Source organism: Lissotriton vulgaris, chromosome 3_1 (assembly GCF_964263255.1).
Source record: "Lissotriton vulgaris chromosome 3_1, aLisVul1.2, whole genome shotgun sequence".
NCBI lineage: Eukaryota > Metazoa > Chordata > Amphibia > Caudata > Salamandridae > Lissotriton > Lissotriton vulgaris.
This window is the reverse complement of record NC_141689.1, coordinates 1,921,236,004-1,921,261,723: the sequence shown is the minus strand read 5'-3', so window position 1 is coordinate 1,921,261,723 and position 25,720 is coordinate 1,921,236,004. Positions and strand designations below refer to the sequence as shown.

General features: G+C 43.6%; 1 protein-coding gene across 1 annotated transcript in view; it reads right to left on the bottom strand.

The window, feature by feature from the left end:
• KLHL2 (kelch like family member 2) overlaps positions 1-25,720 on the bottom strand; it is a 459,367-nt gene that overhangs the window by 248,909 nt on the left and 184,738 nt on the right. Inside the window, exon 5 of the mRNA XM_086962394.1 lies at positions 12,491-12,653. Within this exon, the coding sequence (XP_086818520.1) occupies positions 12,491-12,653 (163 nt within the window). The remainder of the gene's footprint in view (positions 1-12,490; positions 12,654-25,720) is intronic.

Here is a 25,720-nt window from a genome sequence, read left to right as displayed (position 1 = left end):
CTGTACACTGGCATGAAAGAGGGCATACAATTCCTCAACTCAAATTCACTGTGCTAGAGAGATTGGTGGAAAAATCACATGTTGATACAACTAGATTGCTAGCACAAAGGGAAACCTACTGGATAAAGTCCCTCAGGACACTGACCCCCTATGGTCTTAATGATAAGATTGAAATGATGTGTTTTCTATGAGAGATTCTGGTTAAACTGACATTAATGGTATTGGTATTGTATTTTATGTTTCATAGCATGTAAGTGCTAGTGATATTTGTGCTCCCAAAATCTCATTAAATAATCTTGTGGATTACGTTAGTAGCACTTTTGTGTATCACATATATTTTTTTTAAGGCATATATTTTTTTAACGCATAATTTAGTGGTAGTTACACTCATTTTGTATAATTAGGTATTTTCCCTTTTAAAGGTGGGCTAACACTATCTAATTCGAGTTCTTTATCACTTTTGGTGGTTTACCGGCATATTTGCGCCCGCCATCTTGGATAGGTAGGCGCAGGTTAGGGTCCGTTCTCTATGTCTATTGACGTTGACGTCAGACGCCATATACCAGCTCCGTGTAAACGAGCCGGTCTAATGATAGAGCGGGAGAGCAATACACGGGTGGAGAAGCTATTACCAAGTTCGAGCGAGGTAAGAAAGAATCTCTGTTTAACAAAGTAATTGTGGCTATTTGTATGTCACACACGAGGAGACTGAGGAGGTTTTCCTCTTTCGTTTTACAGATTAGCAGCGATAAAGTGGCTTCGTGTTGAGGAGGTTTTTCCTCCTTCATCGCACAGACCTATTAACAGCGGATGAGTAGCACCGTGTTGAGAGGGTGAGCAGGAGAGAGATATATATAAGTAAGTGGAGTCGTGCTGAGATATATCTTGCTCTATCAATTATCCTACCTTAGCAGCAAGTTCAGTGTTTGGTTTGCATGTTGTTACAGAAAAGAAGAACATGAACTTTGATTAATGCCGCTTCTATTGTAGTTTATGAAGGTAAGCGGACATGGACATGGTATTCTTAGACATAAGGCAGATTATGTATAGCCTGATGGTTTGGGTTTGCATGCAGGCACCTAGTAAGAGGTGTAGGTCACATGGGGTTGCTCACTCGGTTTTTTGTTTGGATTATAAGGTTAATGGAGAATATTTGATGGACTTTTGAGAGCATGAGGGTCAATCACGCACAGAGTGTGTTTTAAATATCATGAGATCTTTTGTTTCTGTGTAATACTTTAATCAAACATAATTGTGATTGTAAATAGTAATATATCTAGTGGTTATGATTTGATGAATTCTTTGTTATTTGTAGTACATTCCCCTGATGAAGGTGCATACCGAAATGCATTGGGATATGACTTCACTTGTGTAATGATGGAGAGTTGATTGAAGAATTCTGATTGGCACTTCTTCTGATAATTAAGAAGAATAAAAGCAATTCTGAAGAAAAGAAGTACACCCATTGGTTTGATGAGAGTTATTCATATGTTATTTTCACACTTTGCTTTGTATGTTTTGTATGATGGTCACATCAGCAGTCTGATTTCTGAGACTGCGGATAGAAGATTCGCATGAATTTGCTTTGGGATAGATTTCATATGTTGAAATTTGACTATTAATGTACTAAGACGAAAGAAGAAATTATCACGTGTAGTGAGTCAGTGAATAGTGCTTCCCATAACACAGGTTGCTGTGAATTATGTTCATTTTGTACTAACTTGACTGGGGCTAGTCAAGATATGGGTAAGCACCGGTTTTAAATAATGAAAAAAGGACACAAACTTGTTTAAATAAGGAGTGCATATTACATATTATTGTTTGCAACTTTATTCATAACATCAGGACAATGGACTTGCTTACTGCTCTATCCATATTGACAGTTGTCCAGTTTAATCAGCCAGATATTTATTTTCCATTTTTTAGGTTAAAGATTATTAGAAAGCCATCTGAAAGATCAACAGAATGGATCTTTGGCTTGCTTTCTTCGAGATAATAAGATGAAGTATGGCTGGAGATTGGCAATACTAGGATGTCTTGAGTGTAGTCTGAAATTCCCAGAGAAATATGTTTTGGGTAGATTCTGTAAATTGAATGAATTGTCACGAACAGTGATACTGAGGCCTGTTGAGTGGCAAACTGAATTTTAGCTGCCTGGACACAGTACACTGTAGCACTAGCAATTAAAAACATAATGTGAATATGCTGAGGGGTTATTTTCTTATTTTGTTTTAAGCTTAATCCCAAAGTTACCTTTTGATACAGAATGGAGTAGGCTTAGGGAAGGAGAGATCCAAGAATGATTTGCTGTGTGGCATTAATTATGCCTTTACCAAGATCAGGAGAGGGTACAGATTACATTCCTGCACAGTGGCTATGTAGATATCTACATAAAGACGCGGAGAGTGCAAAAATTCACCCAAAAGGAGGTCTGTCTCTGTCCGCTATGCTGCTGAACAGATCGAAACAGGTATCTGGAATGAAGGACTGAGGCTGATTATGTAAAAAAAAGTCAGGTTTTAAGCTGTTTACTGAATCCTAAAAGATGACTTCATGTTTGATCACTAGGGAGTTTATTCCACAGAAATGTATCTAGAACTCTAAACAAGTTCTTACAAGAAGAAGAGAGGTTAAACCTAGCAGCCACTAAAGCCTTTGAGAGGCTGAGTGGGGAAAGCAACTGGGCCCATAGTAGGTACAAGTTGATGCTAAGCAGCCAGGAGGACCAAGGTTAACGATTTTGTGGACTAATCAAAGGGCTTTGAAAGCAAAACCTTTTTTAGTGGTAGCTGAGTAGTAAACCAAAGTTTTGATCAAATTTGTGCAGGATTAAAATTGCACTGGATCCTGGATATATTGCAGCTTGTTATGGTTTCTAAAATTGGTGGCAAGAAAAATATGGTTGCAATATTCAGAGTGCAAAATCATGAAAGCATTTTTTAATGAAATTCTATGATTGAAGGGCAAAATGGAAAAATACAGCAGGGAGACCATCAGCAAGTTCTGTGTGATGTGTGAGGGTGGAAGGCAGCTGTATGATAGGCAATTGATGAAATGATGTGCTGTACCATGCAAGTGATAGGAAGGCACTTTATGGATATGAAGGACGTAACATTTGGGATCTGATATTCCAGCTAGATCCTAAGATTATAAATAGAGTACAGGCCAGGGCCAACCAAATAAGAAAGGTTGTATAGACATATTCAACACCAAGAGCACATTTCCAACTTCTTCATGGCACTGGAGAACCACATAATGTTCAGTTCACAGCATGCTGCACAAAGATAATGCCAGTACAATATATATATATAAGAGGCTTCTGAAACAGACACCCTTCCATGGATCACATGGCGAAGGAGGTAGCTCAAAGTTACCAAATTGTCCATCCATCTGAATGGTTGCCCAATAGTTCTTCCACAATCATTCTTGAAATGGGTAGCCTAGTCTAATAGATAGGTAATTAGAAATTGTAAAAATTAAGGCCAGATTCATCAAGAAAGACTTGATCCGCTTAAAGACAGAATACAAAATATGTTAAGCAACAATTTCACTGTGTCAAACATCATACGTTTGATCTAATTTTAGGAAGAAATAAGAGATGTCTTCTATGACATGGCTCAAAGAAGGTACATTGGTAGTAATACCACGCCACACAGGTAAGTGGAAGAAGGTAAGTACTTTACTGATGAACAAGCAGGTATGTGCAGCCACAAGCTGCACTCCCTTCAACTACCAACCTCCCACCTAACATTCTGGAACTTGTGGTATCCTGTTACCAGGGAATCAGTATCCCGGATACCACACCTCCCTTCTTCACAATTAACAAAAAAGCAATTATGTTTATAGGTCAAAATCACCAGAACTAATGAGAGAATAATGGAAACAATTGAAAATATTCCACTAAATCACAATGCACATGACATGTTTGACAATCCTATCAACAAACAATGCACAAGGTGTTTAACATCCTAAACCCAATTAATGAAACACAAATGGCAGGATATCCTACATATAGACTGATAACGTGAACAGGAGGATATCTTTAATATGGTAGATCCCATACCATCCCCTTTCCTGACAAGAGAAAAACAATATTTTACATGACATTTTTTAACCTCTTAGGTAAAACAATTTGTCTGCCCTTGCATGTGGCCGTCACTCTACCATCCTGACTTGACGGAAGTGACGAAGATACCTTATTGTGTCCTCCTCAGACGAAGGGTGATTCACCCTGACTCCTGTATCAGTAACTTCCTCCCACATCCACTCCATAGAAGTATTTGTGTCACTACCATGGACCTTTTCCCAATCTAGAATTCTATTGCATCTCACCATCCTGCCAAAATGCCACACTTTCCCATCACTCAATTTTACATATTTAAAATACACTTCCTTAACTTGCATGGGATTAGAAAACTTACTTTTTCCCTACCCAATTTCATTGTATTCCAGTCTCCAGGACTTAAATGAATGAACTTTGTGCCATGTCTTTGATTAAATTAAGTCCAGTAAACATCCTGTATTTTCTTTAAGTTTGAGCTCACCACTGCAGGTGACCATTTACTACAATTTTTCTGTCATTCCAAGCCATACTATCCTTAGTGCACGGCTCTCTCCCTCTCAAATTCCTAAAGGGCTGTAGCTAGTCCCGGTGGGTGTTATCCTGAATGCCCGTATTGTTCTAATTAGTTCCTTTCTCAATCCTTACCAGCATTAATAGAAGCTTGTATGCTTCCCATCACCACTCTGTCAGCTGTGTCCACTACTTCCACTTCCGGCCACTTATAAAAGTTATCAATAACTACAATCACATGCTTACACTCCCCTTTAACAATTAACACAGGACCTAACAAATCAATACTTAGATCTTGGCAAGATCAACAGTGTATGGTCCACGGTATCAAATGCCATGGACAGGTCGAGTAGAACAAGGAACGCCAATCCTCCACCATCCAGCGCCATACAGATTTCGTCCATGGTCTTTATCAGAGCCGTCTCGGTGCTATCGGTGCTATGACTAGTTCTGAACCCAAACTGGCTGTGGTCTAGGATTTGATTTTCTGCGATGTATGTCGAGAGTTCAACATTTATAAGTTTCTCAGCGATTTTTGAGGGAAGTGAAAGCCTCGCAATAGGATGGTAGTTGGTCGGGTGCATTATGTCCAAATTAGGTTTTTTTAGGAGTGGCAGACTACAAGCCTGTTTCCGTATAGAAGGGAAGAGCCCTTGTGAGAGCTTCTGATTGAACATGATTGATAGCTCGGAGCTAATAGGATGGCTAACGTTTAGGAGGATCTTGGGAGGGCAAGGATCATCTGGTGTCATATAGCTACTTCTTTTTCTATATACTGTGTTAAATTAGCATGAGCTTATTAAATGTTTAAACTCAATTTTTCCTTTTGCTTCATTTTGCACACGACACATAATTGTTATTTCAGCTTTCAACCTAGAAGAGCGTTGTGATTTACTTGAGAATAATATGTTATTACTCTGATATCAGTTTTGTTTGGTACACTGTCTGCACAGTGAGTGCTGAAGCCTCCGACACAGTGTTGTTGTGAGGTCTGATCTTCGCACCTTCCTAGACATAACACATATGCAGCTGCTGCCAAAATCTGGCTTTCAGCGGGTTTTATATGGCTTTGCTGAAAACACACGTAACACACTTGATGGTGCTTCGCATGCAGAGAGCTGGTGGAAGATGATGTGATCCTCTGTCACTGAGATTTTGAGGTATGGGCCTGCCCTGCTAAAACCCAAAAGAGACCTTGATAGATATAAAATACTATGCTAAATAGGGAGGGTGAGAAATAGGTTTTGTTAATTCCTATTCATTTCAGCATCTTAGTATGCTGTCACCGTTCACTTTTTATGGACTAGTAACTATGCTGATAACTTTGTTTCTTATAATATGTTTGTGTATTATATAAGATACTGCGTTTGAGAACCCTGCATTAGTAATTAAATATTTCAAATATGCATGTGTCCTCATTTACTCCACGTTCTGGTTTGAAATGATTATACAGCGAAAGAGTGTTCATGTGTTCCACGATACCTGAGGTATTCTAAGTTCATGTTCTGGTTTGTCTAAACATTGGGAGTTTGTTATGACCAATGAGACACTGTAGCTAGCTCGGTAAGGGGATTTTGGGTACTGAGGTGAGTTTTGGGCCATCCTAATTCACTGAGGTTCCAAATCTATATGCACAGTTCTGTAGGAGAACGGAATTCCCGCTACACTGGGGATCCTGATTTGATCATTGAAAGGAGTGTCGCTATTTGGGTTGGCGAAGTAGGAGTAAAGTTAAGAAAGGGCCCTTTGACTGTGGCTTCTTGTTTATACGGCTAGTGTTTATTTTATAGTTGGCAAACTGATCATAAATTTGGTATACCTTAGATTTAAAAGATTGGGCAAGTGTGTTACAGAACTCTTGGCTCTAATTGGCAGGATCATCCTTTGTAGCTGTTATCAGATTTTGTTATGGTCTTAAACAGTTCCTTGTAAGAGTTACCTGCCCTTTCTATTTGAGAGGTAAAGTATTGGCTCTTCTGAGCAATTAGCTTTTTCTTGTAATCTGCCAACATAGCTTTATACAGATCTTTTTCTAGTGTTTCATAGTTTTTTCGCCAACTTCTTTCTTGCCTTCTGGATGCTTGTTTATCTCATCTTAAGGCTTCAGAGAATCACGGGGCAGTTTTTATTTATCACCGATATGGAGGCTACTTTGGCTAAGTTTGACTCCAACCAAGTTGTGTAATTTTTAACTGAAGTTACAGCTTGCAATTCCCGGACGGGTTGGCTTTGTATTAGCTGGCTCTCCAGTAAGTTCTGGTCGATTTTATGCCAAGCTATCAATGTGGACTTGGTGCTAGCCATATTGGTGATATTGGATCGAGGCAGATTATATCTGAGAACCATGGCATGTGATCAGTCCATGTATATGGGAGAACAGATGTAATGGAGATGGCAGGGTTATTCGTGAATAAACCATCCAAGGTGTGTCCTGCTTGATGTGTGGGGTGTTTTACAAGTTGTTGAAGTCCTACTTCTGATGTAATGTCAATAAGCTCCTGTGTATCTCTGTCTGCTGATGATTCAAGATGGAAGTTCATATCGCCTAAGATAGTGAAGCATTTAGATTGAAGACCTAATTCTAAAAGAGGAAGCTACTTTTGGGGCCAGGTGGATGGTAAATCAGTATTCCCTTCAATGTTTCTTGTTCATAAGTAGTGATTTTAAAGAGAATTGCCTCATAGTCCAAGGAGGGTAGAATTGAGCAGTGTGATATAACTTCGCTTCTATGAATTAGAGCGAGCAGCCCACCTTTTATTAATTGCCTATTGTGTCTAAACATGTTATACCTGTGAGGTACTGCAATATTAAAATCAGGGTCCGATGTTGCTTCACCCCAGGTTTCAGTCACAAACAAGACAACCAATTTATTATCAGTGATGAAATCAGCAACGTCATACTTATGTTTAATCAATGACCTAGCATTGATTAACGCTAAATAGAGCTCACTTTGACACCCTCTAGCACCCCAATTCCGGACTTGTGTGCCATGTGGCACACAGACATGCCCTAAGGGCACATTGCACAGGTGTGCATGCACACCTGTATACGGTGTTTTACCACCCAATAGGATTGGGTGGTAAAATACCGATTCTAAAGGGCCTTTGGGACTCAGAAGAGTCCCACCTACATGTAGATTTACTGAGTCGGTAAATATACCGATTCGGTATTTTACCGATTCTGTAAATTTACAGATTCAGTAAATTTACAGAATCGGTAAAATATAGGCCACCTACATCTGGAAACCCTAATACCGGTCGGTAACGGCCGAATTCGGCAGTTACCGACCGGTATTAGGGCTCCTACATCTGGCCCTAAGTCATTAAAGTGCTGGACATCTAATGAAATGTTAAGGACTATCCTTATACACCACCAGGTGTCAGTGAATGCTTCATCATTGGCAGTCCTCACTCTCTAAAAACCATGTTTGAAAGAGAGCGGCCTACACCTGGAGACAGGGATGCACTTCTAATAATCTAAGTGGGGGCCTGTGAATAAGTGATTTTTAAAAACCAATGTATTACCCCAAAAATTCCAGGCTTGTGTGCCATGTGGCACACATACATGCCCTAAGGGCATGTCTGTGTGTTACATGGCACAGGTGTACATGCACAGATGTGCATGTACACCTGAATTCGGTATTTTACCACCCAATTGTATTGGGTGATAAAATACCGAATTTTGAAGGCCTGTAGCACTGTAAACAGTGCTACCTACATCTGGGATTTACCGAATCGGTAAAATTACCGATTCGGCATTTTACAGAATCGGTAAAATTACCGATTCTGGATTTTACAGAATCGGTAAATTTACCGATTCTGTAAAATAATGGCCCCTACATCTCAAAAACCAATTACAGGTCGGTAACGGCCGAAATCGGCCGTTACCGACCGGTAATTGGCGACCTACATCTGGCCCTAAGTGAGGAACCCAAGCCAGCAGTGAAATATGCAAGACAAATGCAGGAAGTATGAGTTTTTAAAATATTTATTTAGTTTTTCATATGGATTATAAAAACTAATTGTTAAATTGCCATATCGTAAAAAGTCAGCACCAACTTCTTATCAATGACACTCACAGTTGTCCAATTTTCTTGGGTTCCGCAGATTTTTAAACTATATGCAAGAAGTGGTACAGTCGAAATCATGCAACCTTGCATAATTTCTAATATGCACAGAGAATGTTTGCATTCTTAAAAAGTCTTTTGATCCCCAAGAAGAAACACTGGAAGTAGAGATTGGGTTACACCTGCCAACCGTCTACATGTCTTTTAGAATAATTACTTATTCCATGATGGCTATACCTTGACATCTCAAAAACTACTTTACGCAGGAGGTAGCCCTTGCTAAGAGTTCCCTGTACTTGCATTAAATACATATTACCTCAACATTTGTAATTTTCTGTATTGCAGTTTTTCTGAACACTGACCATCGGACCAATGCAGTGCTGTTATTATGCCTGTAAATCCTACCATCCTGGTGCTGCTGGATTAACCCCCAGCTTTTGACCCCGTTTCCCACCACAGATTGCTCCAAAGTCCTGAAATGGTTCAGTGATTTCTTAAATATTAGAACTTAGACCATCTCTCTGTCCAGCTATAAATCACGTACCATGATGATTGAAACCAGAGTTCCACAAGGCTCATGTTTGAGCCCCACACTGTTCAAAATGTAACCTGCCCGCTTGCCAAAGTCATCAGATCCTTTGGTTCCGAACTGCTGTCCTATGAGGACAACACGCAGTTAGTCATCTCCTATGACGAAGATACGGCTAAAGTAAAAGAACGATTTCTAACCGGGATGACTGCGATCAGAAAAGCCTGAACGTAGGACGGTCCTTTTCCTACTTAGCCCCTATGTACTGGAACAAGTTACCTCACCACATGTACATATGCTCTGACCACCTGAAATTCAGAAAACAGCTTGTGGTGTCTTGTACTTGGTGCCATGCATCTTTCCTACTTCCCTGCCTTGCTGCTCAGCCAGAGTGAATGTGTTGTGGAATGCTGGTGATTGAGATGTAATGGAATGTTTGGGAATGCCTGGTGGATGAGTGTCAGTTGGGAGTATGGAGGACTCTTCTTCGTTATTATTACCATCTTTAATAAATCACCATCTTCATCTACACCTCGGCATTTATGGACTTATTTACATTACAACACAGCTCAAGACAGAATTGTTTTACATGAGAAAATATGGAACAAATGGGGCACATACAGGGATTCATGAGAGCTGGGTCCCGGGATTAGGGCGGGGAGGAGGGTAAAGGGATTGTGTAGTGATAGACGTCATTAAGGCCATAGGAACTTCCATCCATACCCATTAATCCAGGTATTGTCTACTAAACTGTACAACTGCTGTTAGGCTGGCCTCCACGTCCGAAGGCGCCATATTGTTATCAGTAAACATATGTTTGGAATGAGCAACTGTTTAATAAAAAGATGTATTTAAAAAAAAGACGAAATTGTTTGGAGTTAGTGCTTCCCTGCCTGCAATCTTTCTGAGCACCCAGATGATTTGTGTGCTATATAAGCTACTGTAACATAACATAACAAATTCAAATTGCAGTCTCTAAATGTTGCTTGAGATTGCTCTACATAGAACTCTGTGAAATGTGTAAACAATCATACACAATACATTAACAGCACAGCAATCCAATGTCTAAATATACAATATCTACAATACCTGTTCAAAACAAAATCAGATCCACATGGAAGAGGAAATAAAAGTGGTACATATGACATGTACAATATAATCAGCAATACAACGCTACAAATGCGCTACACGTGCATGCTTAGCTTAGTAAATAAGTGCCAAAATCCAAGCACCAAGAAGAGACCAGGAACTTGAAAGGGCTGAAAGGGAAGTGACAGCTTAGCAGTGACTATTTTATTTGGCTCCTTTTTTTTTTAAAGAAGGTAATTTACAGTAGAAGAGTAATAAGATCAGAGTGGCCTACCCCCAGAAAAAGATGGGGTTTAGAAACTGACAGGTCATTTACTGATCCTGGAGCTAGTTCTCTAATCTTACTACACTTGATGGTTGTATATGACGCTATCATAAGCATATCTCATGCTGGCTTGCCTATCGTAGACAAGGGGAGGGGGATTAGAATGAGGGTGTGTGATAACTGGCCATTACCTAGACACATACAAATCATTCTTTTCAGATAGAGACCAGCATATTAAGCTGGAATCCTTTCTTTTTGATTCCACCAAAGTAGTTTACCTCAGTGTTTACATTGCTCCTCCTTCACTTCACTTTTTCCAGACTGCCAATTTTGATGTTGCAAAGTGAGCCTTGCCATTCATTTCCTCCTATAAGACACTCACACTTGGGAGTCTTTTGCACTCTTTTTCAAAAGTGGTAGAGCTTGTATCTACTGAAGGTGTGGATGTAGCAGGCCTGAGCAAGTCTATAAAATGTAGGATTTTGTTACTTAGGCCCCTGAAGGATACTTAGGTATCCTATCTGCACACTTTGAAAATGTCTTCACATTTGCTAAATAAGGCATGAAAGTGGGCATTCTCATTTGAAGCCTTTAATTGCTTAGCTGAATTTACGTATGTCAATTGAGACCTATCTCCCCTTTTATGCTCCTATGGCTTCACTCTGTTGGCCTACGCTAGGGTGCTACCGGTGCATACAGCAAAGTACCAAATTGAGAAATTACAGACATTTTAAAATCCAGCTACTAGGCAGGTTATAGTAGTGGAGAAATGTCAACATACTAATGGTGGCTAACAACCCAAGCATTGGCCGCCCACAAGGTAGATCATTAAATAAAAATGTTAACAACCACCAACAACAGAACCATCCACCATTTGTCTAATCAGGTGCACTGGAACCCTTTGTGTGCACAGATGATTATCCACTTGGTTTTATTTCTATTTCCATATCAGCTGTCAATAATGTAGCTGGGTCATGCTTTCTAGTCCCAGAGATACAGCCTCAGAGTGTTTCTTAATTTTCAGAATACATCTTGATGCTTTGTTATAGGAGTAACAGACCATGGTGTATTTTTGGGAGTATTTGGAGTATTTAGGAAGTAGACTGAACTCTGAGGGGAAATATCTATTTCTAAACTTCACTGTGTGTCAGTCTCCCTTGGTAGAATCACAGTCACTATTTTCCTATCAGGGAGGCCTCAGTTTATGTTTCAAAACTATACATTGGTGTGAGTTGTTATTTAACACTGTTTCTTACTTTTGCATATAGAGATACACTGTGCTCCTAACAATGCACTTTTTTAGTACTATAAGTATGTTACTCGCAGAATTTCCCCAAAGATTATCACTGTTCATCTAAAATAGTTAAGAAGTTATTAGAGTTCTTTATTATTTCTATTTAAAATGTCATTACTTTGATTTGTTTTGTGTTTCTGACACACAGCTACTGCCAATCCCTCTTATGAAATGTACTGATAGCCTTACTGTCATTATTTATTCCAAGGAATAGATGCCATATTAAATTTAGTTTTGACTTAGAAATTTTTCCGTCCTCATTGCTGATTTCCTTTCAAAAATGTGGATCAACAAGGCAGTGCTCAAGACCTTTTTTATCCCAAGAATGACCAAATCACGATGTGAAGGATGCAAACCGTATGTCTCAATGATCCGAGTATACTGGACGATCATCTACCTTATCAAGGGTTTCCGTTCACAGCAAGAATACCAGTCAGAAACAATGTCAATCCTCAAGAAGGAGTTGAGATTTTGGATGGATTACTCTCTTATTGATGAATATACTCCACATTGTAGATTGTACATTTTGTTTTAAAGATACCCTGTGCTCAAATCGTAACTGCGTCGAAAGAGATCCTAGTGATGCTAAAAGGTCTGAATCTCTGCACCTGTTAAAACATTAAAAAAAAAACACTTCCATTTGAGATATTCCTCCTTTACAGTGTTTTACTTGCCTGCAAATTTGTTGGCTTGATTGAGCAGCTCGGTGCATGCATGCATGTCTGCAAAAGCACGGATTCCTAGGCAGTTGGTGGCATGCAGCTGGGATTCCAAGAAGTCACAGCAGGTCTTCTTCACATCCTGTAACTGCAGCAGGCCAGCTGCTGGCAGAAGTACCTGAAACAAAGATGTACCAAATGTAAAATCTGTAGCTACTTCTGGACATACAAAGTAGCTTTTTTAACACCTTGTGTGCTCATGACGACCTCAGCTCGTCATGAGACACGGTAGCGCTGTGCTCATGACGAGCTGAGCTCGTCATGACCACCGCGGCGCTCACACACGGGGCTAATTCCGCTGCTGTGCTGAGCGTTCCACGGAAACGGGCGTGGTCATGACCAGCTCAGCTCGTCATGAGCCCAGCACCACCGTGCAGCCTGACGAACCGAGCTCATCACAAGCACCGTGGCACTGCGCGCGTCCCCCCCTGCCCCCAGCGCCGCGGGGAATAAGCCCCGCGGCGAAGGGGTTAAAGACTTGGAAGTAAAAAGGCACATTTCTTCTACATGACTCAAAGCTCGAGTCTCCAGAGGGGTGAAGGAGAGCCTTACTCAGCTGCTTGACGCAAGACAAATTCATCAATACAAATTGACTAATGTCCCATTATTGTATAGGTCTTCCATTAGAAGCCTTTGGCATGAATAACCAGATCAGAATATGGTTAGTAACTGCTGTGAACTCACAACAGTGGTTCAGCAAATGCATTCTCATTCAACCTTCTCCTGCCTCTTCCAGGTCTCCACAGATCAGAGAGCGAGATGGAAAACCACCAGAGCACAGTGGCTGTGCTAACTGCCTTCTCTGTGAGCGCAAGTTTCTCCCCATGCTGAGAAGGAAATGCAGCCATGCAGACAAGGGTTCTAACAGAGCTTTGATGAGCTCAGTGCTGGCTCTCTGCTCTCACTGTGAGAGCAGAGAGCTTGGCTTTTGAGATGGGAGGATGTTGATTTGCGCAAAGTATAGTATAGGTCACCGCTAGGAGGCCAGGTTAACCTTTCCAGACGGGGGAGCAGGGGGGGTTGCAGAGGTGCATATGGTGGTTTGGGAAGCAAGAGCGATACAAAAGGGGATGATGGACGGAGCGGTTGAGCAAATCAAACACTCACCCCCAGTCAACTGATCTGGGTTTAATCTATCACCATTCTTTAGCTCACTCAGCCACCCCAGTTCAGACATGGCCATATGCAAATCAGTCTGACCCTGTGCCTCATGGGAACAGTCCAGCCCGAACTGCCAAGCCATGCCTTCCCTGGACCGGAAACAAGCATCCTGGGACCAGTTTCGGATTCATAATCCTCATCAGCCAGGCTATCTTGAATCCAGTGGCCAAGTGAGCAAGGGACTCATGTCTGAGCATACCCTGCCAACTTGGGAAGCCAGGCATTGTTTTGGATACAATTTGTCTGAAAGGACCGGGATGAGGGTATAGGCAGAGGGTGGTGTTAGCAGGTGCAAAGAGGCTCAGTATTTTTTTATATCCAGAGGCGAGCAGAGTGGGGTTTTTCAGGGGGTCGTAGCGGTGGGTGGCAGGAGGCCATGTATTTATATGGAAGGGGATAAGGGTGGTTAGTGTAAGTGGCAGGATACCAGTTTTCTAATACATTTGTTCTGAAAACTCCACCATTATTTCTCCACCCAAACGTATAAGTCGGAAGAGGGGTGGATGATTTGTGGGTCGGGCCTATACAACATAAAATTATAAATGGGTAAAATTGAATTACAGGGATGTCTTTCACCTCGGAGGTCTGAGCGACATCATTGACAACTCAAGCTTTGCTCACTTTGTCTATTTGGCATCACGTAGAACTCATCAGTGAAAAACATTCCTATAATTCAAAGATAACCATCTTTCATTATATAGAAATATGTGTGTGTATATATATATATATATATATATATATATTTTTTAATAGATGACCACTGCTCAAATGCCACACTTTCCCAAAAAACAGCCAGTAAATCTGCAACAAACAGCCTCTTTGTCCTAACACTCCTTTCCACCAGCACTCAGGATTATGTGTTACAGAAAGGTTCTAAATAAGAACTATTGGCAAAGATGAAGTTGTGATTTAGGCTGAAAGAGATCTATAGTAAATAAAAGCCTCACTTGATATGGTACCAATTAAATGCATAGGCATTAGCATATTTGACGCAGGCATATATGTCCAAGCTATTAGTTCCCTTTTGCGCTTAATTTGAGCCCGTGTCTAACTTTTCAGGATCAGCACTTATTTTTCCACAACAGTCTTTGAGCAAGAGAGAAAAAAAGACAACAGATGAAGAGAAAGATAGAAAATGTGACAGAGGATGAAAGCAGGCATATAATATAATATAATAGTGATACCCAAGGAAGGGAAAGACACAACAGAGGCGAAGAACTTCAGACCGATCTCCCTCATCAATGTAGACTGCAAGATCTACGCAAAAATACTAGCCAACAGACTCAACGCATACCTTCCGAAACTCATACACAACTCGCAAGTAGGCTATCTTAAAAACCGTATGTCACATGACAACACGAGACTTCTATGCCACGTAATTAACCACTCCTCCCGTAGCGACAACGCAGCAGTCATGATAGCCTTAGACGCTGAGAAAGCCTTTGATAGAGTCTCATGGCCCTTCTTAGATGAGTGTATGGGGAAATTCAGGCTAGGTCCAAACTATAGGAAGATGGTGATGGCCCTATATGAGAACCCCAAAGCAAGGGTGGTGATCAACGGAGGCACATCAAACATACTCAACTTGGGAAGGGGAACTAGACAAGGATGCCCCCTGTCACCAGCCCTATTCCTGCTAGCCATAGAACCGCTCCTCACGATGATCAGAACCAATGTGGACATTGTAGGGATACCAATGGGGGGAGAGACTTTCAAGCTAGCGGCGTACGCAGATGACGTGCTAATAGTCACAGAAGACCCAGAGAGATCCATAAAAGCACTGACTGACACCATTGACAACTACGCCCAGGTCTCGGGGTACAAACTTAACAGAGACAAATCTGAATGCAAACCTTTAAACATCCACGCAACAAGAACAGTATTAGGAACATCAGGACTAACATGGCAACCAAAACCTATAAAATATCTGGGTATCCTCTTCGAGAGGGACCTAAGAATGACACTGGAACACAACGAGCACGCAACGATACAGAAAATCAAGGACAAAGTAGAAGGGTGGTCCCCCAAGTTCACAACATGGTGGGGGAGGATAGAAGCAATTAAAATGATGCTGTCACCGATGGTCAACTATATGCTAACAATGCTCCCACTGACTAACACAGAGAGCTTCCACAAGACACTTGACAAGATACTAAACAGCTTCCTTTGGAGGGGAAAGAAACCAAGAATAAGCCTACACAAGCTAAGGCTATCAAAAGATCAGGGCGGCCTGAACATAACGAATTTCAAGCGATTCCAGACAGCATGCGTAGCTAGACAGGGACTACACTGGCTAGACCCAAGACAGGAATACACCCCAGCTTGGCTATCATTTGAGCGCGGACTACTAAAAGGCATGAACCCTATAACCCTCCTGACAGCCACACGACACCCAGCAGTGAAGGAGTACCCCGTCCTCAAGAACACAAAGACAGCTCTCCTGAGCGTCGACAAAACACTGTCAACAAGCATCAGGGGAGGCCAATTTGAATCCCTCTGGCACAACCCCACCTTAAAATACAGAGATAAGGTTCTAGACATGCCTGAGTGGTACGGACATGGCATATCCACGGCCCATGACCTTCAAAGACATGGCGAGAACACAACGTTTGATACACTCAAGGAAGCGCACAACCTACAAAACATAGAACTATACAACTTCCTGAAAATAAAAGTAGCAATTAGGAAGGCAAACCTTACAAGCCAGACACCTTCGCTCTTACAGCTTGCAGCCAATCTCAACATAATAGGACACCAAATAGCACACCTTTACAGAGCCCTACGCCCCAAAAACACCAAACTCAATGACAAGGTCACAAACTTTTGGGGGACTGTAGCAGGGAAGGAACTAAGCGAGACAGAAAAGGCCGAAATGTGGAGATCGACCACTAGGAAAAAGATAACCGCTTCACTAAATCAGACCAAATACTGGTTAGTGCACAAGGCATACTGGACACCGGCCCGCCTATCCACCCTGGGGATCCGAGAGAGCGACACATGCTGGAATTGTAACACAGGAAGGGGGGACTTAGAGCATCTCTTACTCAGCTGTCCTCAGATCAAGGATTTCTGGAAAAGAACGGGGAAGCTTATCAATGACATCACTGGTGCAGCCATACACATAGATTTTCCAAGTCTAGTCCTGGGCTTTGCATCCCCGTCCATCACAACAACAGAAGACCGCGACCTCATTGACCTACTGTTGACGGCTGCAGTCAAAATAATCCTAAGCAACTGGAAAGACACCACAAAAGCTACACTACAGGCGTGGCTCAACTGGGTCACTTTCCTAAGAGGGGCAGATAACATTACAGCGAAATATTCACCGAAAACACACAGGCAATCAAACATGTGGAGGCCCTTAGACCTCTACCTTTCATCACAATAACCCCCCTAGGCGCAGACACTAGATAGCCATCAAGGGACACACTATAGGGACCCACACTCCAACAAAAGAAACCTGCTAGGAAGAACACTCTCCTATCTCCATTCCTACCTCTATCCCTCTCTATCCTCTCTATCGTCCGGGGTGCTATACCCACCAGGCAGCGCAAAGGGGGGAAAGAAGACAACGCCAAGCAAGACTCGGATAACGGACTTCTTCTTGTTTTTTGGACTAGTAGAACTATCCGACCCCACGCACCATGGCAAGGAACGAACTATTGCAGGACAATATTACTATACCCCCCCCCCCCCCCCCCCCCCGGCGCCTTCTTTTTTTCTCTTTTCTTTTTTTTCTCTTTTCTTTTTCTCCTCTTTCTTTCCGCCACTCATGTATGCTCCATGTAAATATATATTTTTTTATATACAATAAAAAATTACAGAAATTAAAAAAAAAAGACACAAGAGGTGGAATCCAGACTGTCTTCATATTCAGTCCCCCAACCTTTGATCGCATCGGTCATGGGCTTTTGATCAACATTTGCAAATTAAGCTCTGCCTTCGCCTCAATTCAGTTAATCAGACATGGGAATGCCTCTTTGACCCAACATGATTTTGTCCAGAATAGTTTTAGGTGGCTGGATCCTTGATATGGTGAATACATTTATGTTATGTTTGTTTTACCAGTAAGAAAAAGAACAAGCATTTGCAATGCAATAGGTCTCGAAGTATTTAAGTTAGAGCTTTTGGTATTGCTTTTGATATTTTTTTCACAATCTATTGTAGTACTTCTAAATAATTTTTCCGTGTAGGCTGTTAGTGATAAGGCTATATAGTATATTTTTGCAGGCAATATGTAGTAGGAATACCTTCAACTGGTTTTGCTAGTTATTAATACAATTTTTATTTACAATACAAAGTACATTTTTCCTGGTAAATATTGATGTAAACGTTTTGATTTGTATTTGAAACTTTATTTTTGTTTTTGTAAATACCTGAACGGACACCTTTGAATTAAGGTGAAGCGTACACAATTAAACATGAGTAATGTATTCCATTTAATACTAGTATGGATGGGACAGGCTTCATGTACAAACAAGGACAAAAATTCATGTGAAAGTTACAATGGAAGGGGAATGCTTAAAAATTAGACAGATAACCAGAAAGACAGCACCAGAAAAAGTATGTTTTTAGAAATGTACAGAACAACTGATCCATGATCAGTGCAGTGTGTTAATTTTGCAAAAATAAAAATTTACGAAATGCACACTATCATGGCTTACTTACCAGCAAACAAATGCCCACATGCATCAAACTCCCGTTTTGCGATTCCAAATTTGCGATTTTTACCGAATCGCAAATATGGAATCGCAAAACGGGATGCATTATTGAAAGTGGATAATATTTGCAATTCGGTAAAAATCGCAATTTTTACCCAATCGCAAATATTATGCGAATTCCAATTTGCGATTTCGCAATTCCCATTGATTCCTATGGGCCAAAAGGCCCATAGAAATCAATGGTAATTGCGAATTCGCAAAATGTTGATGCATTCCATGGGTGCAGGGGGGGGTCCAAAGGACCCCCCCCTGCACCCCTGAAATGTATTTTTAAATGGATGTTTCACACACACATGTCCTAAGGACATGTGTGTCTGTAACATGAAAGTGTTTAAAATGCTAATTTGAGCATTTTAAACATTTTTCGCAAATTACCACGAGGTTCAACCTCGTGGTAATTTGCACTTGCAATCTTCAAGATCGCAATTTTTTAAAGAATGATGCATTGCATTTAAGGAATCGCAAAATTGCGATTCCTTAAATGCAATCGCATTTTAGAAAATCGCAAAATTAGCGATTTTCAACAAAAAGCAATGATGCATCCCAAAAAGCATTTTTGGAATCGCAAACGGCCGATTTTAAGGAATCGCACTGTTTGCGACTCCAAAAATGCTTGATGCATGTGGGCAAAAGTTCCTTATTCCACCTGGTGGAAACGGAGGCCCAAATGTCTTTGCCTGGCTTGCCCTCCGTTAGATGAAGCGTAGCCTGGCATTTCCACAGAATGTTCTGCTGAGAACACTGGTCTCAGAGTAGGGACACTGCATGCAGTTCTCATCCACAAACTAGATACAGGCGAACGCCCGGCCCCCCTCCTCACCCTCCGCCAGTTCCAGCCAACAGCCGAAAATGAAGCTCTCACACCAGAGAGATCCCCCAATGCCTTAATTCGCTAATCATGCAACTCAGCAGGTGCCTGAACACCTCAGTCAGCAGCAGTGCATCTGACAAAGCTGCTGCTGCACAGAGGCAAATAAAGTGGTAATCATAAAGGCAGGGGAAAAAATGCTGTCGGCCCCCTAGAAACACCCAATCTACTGTCTTGCGGTCTGCCATGGTTTGTGTGCGCGCAGAGGCATGCCAAAAGAGGTACGTAACCCTGCAACGATGCAGGTGGGAAATGTAGTTTACTGGCCACACGAAGGCCAAGTCCTCTGCAGCCTCTGGTGTGAGCAGGCAGGGAGTAGCTTCAAAATAAGAATTTAGGGTTTAGTCTGCAAATACCCTGTAGATGCAAAATTTGGGGCCATCACCTGTTAACATCTTTAAAGATACCCTGCAGAGACAATGTGGGGAAATGCCTACCTGGTGGCCAGCACTACCAACGTGTTCGACAACCCTTCCCTCCCAGCGGGGCTTAAATACTAGCAGTGATTAAGCACCATCAGGAGAGTGTCACTGCAGATGGTAGCCCGATGTCCCCCTACCCCGCACCTCCAGCACCAGGTTTAATTTTACAACAAACCTGTGCAAACCGGGAGACTGACGGAGCGACAAGGCGGCACTGATCATGCACAGACTAAACATTTACTAACTATTTGCGAAGGAGCAAACAAAAAAAACACAAGTTTAATAATGTCAGAATAGGGGCAAAAGAAATAACATCATGGACAACGGGAGGGCGGGCGGAGAAGGCATGGACAACGGGAGGGAGGATGATAGAGGTGGGCAGAGAGACAGCACAGACGACGGAAGGAAGGGCGCGTAGGTGGAGAAGGCACGGACAATGGGAGGGAGAATGAGGGGGTATTTTGAAGGCACAGACAAGAGGGTGGGAGGAGGTGGCCGGAGAGACGACACGGATAACAGGAGGGTGGGCGGGCGGGGAAGGCACAGACAACAGGTGGGGGTAGGGAGGAAGGTAGGCAGGTAGAGAGAATTCAAAAGTGGCTTTGTAAGTTCAAACACTGGGTTACTCACTCTTGAAGATGGCTCAGAGCGTTTTCAAGATGATCAATCACACGGAAAGAGATAAACGAAACTGAAACCTAAGAGGCGTGCAACGTGAGCTGTCTCGGTAGAAGCTCACGCGCGCGACGCACAACGCCCCCTCCCGCGGCTCCGTTTCGGGTCCAGTAGAGTGCACGTAAACCTTGGCCGAAAAAATGCCGGCCGGAGTGCGCCCCGTGGGTTGCAAGCGTCCGGCGGGGACCCTACAGATGCCCCGCTGTCCTCTCTTTCTGTTAGGTGGAGGAGGATTTCAGCCCGTGATCCCGCAAGACGGACGTCGAGCTCAGGAACTCAACACCGAGGACTGCGCCGGAGGTCAGGCTCTCACGGGAAGGTAAGAAGCAGTGGCACAAGCGAGTCTGCTGTGCCCGGAGAAGCGTGTGGCTAGGGGGAGCACTGAATTGTGGTTGATGGTTGAAGAGCGATTGGTGCGACAGGGGGGAGCAGACAGTGGGGACTGGGTCTCTGTGTATGCACATGCCCTGGAGCTTTCCAGAAGACAGCCACAGCGAGCACGTTCGCGCGCGTGTGGCCTGCGCCGATCGCCTTTTTGGAGATTCGCGCGGCCAGGTGCTGTCTCCTGGGAAGCAGACCCAGCAACAATAGATCTCTGGCGAGACAGCGCTTACGCGCTGTTCAACGCCACGAGACCTAAAAACGGCTTTAAAATAGCAGCATTTTATTACTTTATTTGCAAAAATCATTTTGAGTAAACGCATCAGCCAGTACTGTTTGTATAGTCTTTTTTTATGCAAGTTTTTATTAAATTTTGTTCTTCACAACATATTGTGATAGTTGCATTACATTGTCAGGTGATACGTACACTCCGAGTACCACCTTCCCACTGCAAAAAGCTTGCATCCAATAATCATTTACACAGACAAAAAAGAACAACAAGGTAAACTTCACCCCAACTTGAAGTACAGTGCAGTCATACTCCCCCATGGAGCGCCCTTCGGGACATTTGTTAGCGGTATATTTTCCCAATTGATCCTAGCGTCTGGTCCGTTACTAATGGTTCCCATCCAGCCAGGCTTCTAAACATATTATTAGCAAAGTACCAGTCAGAGTATGCTGGGATACTCCTCTTGTGTATCCCTTTCCTGCAAGCTTTCTTCCCTCTTCACCTCGGCTCCAACTTCCTGAGACATACTAACCATAAGAGATGCCCATTCCATCAAATCCTCTTCCAGCCTATCATCTCTACGGGGCTTTTTCATAAACACTTTCTCTGCCCGGCGCATTCCAGTTTGTATGATATTTTTGATTGGATTGTAACAGGGTCAAACTTCTTAAGGAGAAAGTTTGCTTATTGCCACGGGAACATAGTCCCATAGCTGGTATGCATCTAACAAATGGGGCAATCTCATTTGAGATCTTGGCAATTGGATTAATTGTGGTGCGATGCTGCTTGCTCCATTCTTATCCTCTCAGCAGCCTCTCAACATCGAAGGGTGGTTGCTGTGTTCTGCATCTTACACGTCTAAATGTATGTGTTTGTTGTTGTGGAGGGCGATTTTGAGATCTGTTCCTTCTATGTCCTTTACGGTCTGATGCTTTCCAGACTGGAAATGTTGCAGTATTAGTCTAGTCCTGCTTATATGGTTCTCCTTATGGTTCCTTCCTTGGCAGCCCTTTGAAAGTAGAATCAATATTACAGTTGTCTTCTGTGCTCTCTTCTGTGTTCTACGTTGATGCTTTCAAACATAATTCTCATCAGTTTGCTGTACCTGCCAACAACCTTATGTTAAGGATGAAATGATGACACCGAACAGTATCTCCGTAGACTTCATTTGTAGATACATATACAGAAGACCACAACTGCACCTCCTGCTCTGCCGGCATCCAGGAACAACTCACCTAACAGTCATCCAACACACTAGCAGGGCAAGAAACAGAACAAGGAATCAACATCGAGCATGAACATGCAGCGAGCCAAATGTGACATGTGCCATAAAAGCAAACAGCATACTACTACAAACTTTCACCAATCAATAAAGCTTCTTCAACTTGTGATCGCCAATTCCTTATTTATCAAAGATGTTCTATATGGAATGCTAGGAATTTCATGTGAAGATCAGCTATTGGGGGTTGAGCAGGACAGTGAAGCTTCCTCCGCTGAGGTGGAGGAGAGTCGCACCATTTCCTTGAAGCAGCAAAAGAAAGGAAAAAATAAAATAATACCTAATGTTAACATCATTCTATTTTGCGCTCCTGATGTGGCAGCTTGCATGAGGGGGCGGGGCTGAAGAGCAGGGGAGGAGTGGTACATCCCTTTTAAGTGCACAAAACAGTAAAGCAGACTTTCCCTGTCTTTCTTGCATGCTGCATTACAACCTACATGGAGAACATGCCCACCCCTCCAGGCCCTGGTTGAGCACTGTCTCACGGAGCTCAGACCAATCACAAAGCTGCATTGCAACGCTGTGATTCGCTGCGGGGAGCGTGGGAACCCTGGTGCTTCCTGTTTATCACAAGAAGCCAGGAAGAGGACGCAGGAGAGGTGGCAGAAGCGGCCAGCCGGCCGGCCGCGAGGTAAGAGATTTTTTTTTTAACCTGATTCACCCTCCCCTCTACCCTCCTACCAGCCCCACTGCTGCTTCTGAGTAGCTGTCGTGACTGGAGAAGGGAACTACCCAGCCCCTGGTGGGAAATCTTGTCATATGCTTATCAACATCTCTACCTAGCGTATTAGTAAATCCTAGCAGGCAGATGTAGTTTGAGCAGTTATAGCACCCTTTTTTCAGTTGTAATGCACATCACAACAAAACATAGTTCTTACTAGTGCAAAGACAAAGGCATTGTGATTTTTAAATCAATGCAACCGTAAGATATAATATAAGAACGAAGGATGACAAAAAAAAAGAAAAAACAGTATAAAGAGTTGAAAGAGAAACCATTGCCAAATTAGAGTGTTCGCCCACCAGTCCTGGTACTGAAGTTCACTTCTTAGGCGGATGTATACACGTAATCAGCCAGATGCCACCACTCACGGTGCATGAGACAGTGGCTGAAATGGGCTGACCCACTGCCTCATGCTGTGTGATGGGTAGACCGAAACATCGTGTGAATGACAGTGATGGTGAGGGCTGACCCAAAGCCTGTAATAAGTTAGCAGTGCAGTGTTAAACCTGGCGTGGGCCGGATATGTCGCACCCATGTGCCCAGACCAGGCGTGGTCTGGGCGTGATTAATAAACGGGGGTGTGGTCGCACTAGGCAGTCGCCACCCACCAGAGACACGGTGTAAAAGTGTATTGTATGAGTGCCTGCTATATGCATTTAGGTTTTAGCCGACCCACAGTGCAGCGCATCACACTGGCGACCAGTGCGGAGCCGGATCCACGCTACCGCAAGGCCGCCGCGAGCAGGAAATACACCCCTGACATTGCGTACGCCATCCAGGCATTGGAGAGGGGCGGGAGAGCTCTCTGCGTTCCCCAGCCAACGCCAATCCTGTTTCCAGCAGGGGAGGTGCCTGCATGAGAAACAACACGCGCAGTAAGGTGCCTGAGGCCGGTAAGAGGGCGGCCCCCGCAGAGGACAGAAGCCTGCCCTGGCCTGCGCAAGATGCGCTACAAAGCCCCAGGCAGCCACCTTTGGGCCAGACACACGCCCACACAAGTGGGGAACCATCCACAGACACCATTACCCCTAGAAAGGAGAGCATAGCAGGACCCCCACAGCGAGGTGCACCAAAGGGCAGTCACCTCGGAGGAAAACAGGGGACCCTGCTCCACACCAGGCCTGGGACACTCGCCCTGGCGAGGCTGAGAAGAAGGCACACACCTACATCGCAGTCGTGTACCCCAGCAGCAAGGACAAGGACGTCACACTAGGAGAAGGGAGTACAAAATGAAAGGCACATATAGACCAGCAGTACTCCAGGAAGCAAAGATGGGTCACTATGATCCAGACGCTAACCAGCCACCTGCCCGCATGATCACACACCATGGCCCCACAGGGGTGTTACCTCAGTTCATTGAGGCAGCCCGCCTGACTACCGCATCCCCACGATGGAAGATGTGGTTGGGGCGGTTGGAAAACTACTTTGTGGCAATGAGAGAGACAGACAGGGCTGTGAAACGGCCACTGTTACTCCATTAAGCAGGAGAAGAAGTATACCTCCTGTTTAAACACCTCCTGAATACAGACCCACCCTCCGACTATGATGCCGCAGTGACGGCGCACAATGCACACTTCGACTCGCATCTGAACCCAGATTTCAAGAGGTTTAAGCTATGCCAGGCCCGGCAAAGGGAAGGAGAATCAATCAATGCGTTCTGCGTATGACTGAGAGAACTGGCAGGAACAGACATCACAGATGACGGGGCCACAGAAGAGATTCGTGCATAAATAACCCAAAGGGTCCACAGCAGGATACTACGAGGGTTGATCCTGAGGCAGCCAAACATACCCGTAAATTACATACTGGTCCTAGCTAGAACACATGACCTCCAGAGCCAGAGCTGATGAAATGGACCTAGCCCTGACGCGACTAACAGAGAAAAACATAACTGTCAGGACGGAGAGGGCTGACGCCGTGAGGACGCAAGACAGAGGGAGCGGGCAGAGGGGCGGTCCACCCCAAACCCCACAGGGCCAGTGTGGGTACTGCAGACATGAAGAGCACCCTGTCCAAGCATGCCCCGTCCAGTGTTGGACATGCTCCCACTGCGGGATCTCAAACCATTTTGCATCAGTGTGCCAGAAGAGAAACCAATGCAAAGACAGCAGAGGGGGGAAACCGATGCGGAGAATAGTGTACCAACTGTCGAGCACCTCCCTGGAAACGTCGAGCAGCACAAAGCAGACCGAACAAGCCACATACAGAGTGGAAGACACATCCACAGAAGACGACGAAGTCGAGACATACCTGGTCTCTTTCACCCAAGAGTTACAAAAACAGAGAAGCCCACAGCCCACATGCACGTGGTGATAGCCAGAACAGATGTAAAAGCGGTCATTGACACCGGCGCCTCCGTGAACGTCATGGGAATCCAGCAATATAATCGTCTGCGACCGAAGCCTGGACTGACACCATCTAAGACGAAGATATTTGCGTATGGAAGTACCTCACCCCTACCGCTACGAGGCCAATCCGGTTGGAAGATAACTAAATCATCACAGTCATCCATGTGATCGCCCAAGAGGCTGACACGCCGCTCAGCACTCATGCCGCTGAGGATCTAGGCCTGATAATGTTTGCGAGAAGCGTGTGAGTGAACCAAACAGAATAAATGCTGAGCCTATTTGCTTACCTCTTTAAAGGGGTAGAATGCATCAAGAGGGCCCCCCAATACAACTTCACATAGACCAAGCAGTCGCCCCGACGGCTCTACGCAACAGGCGGA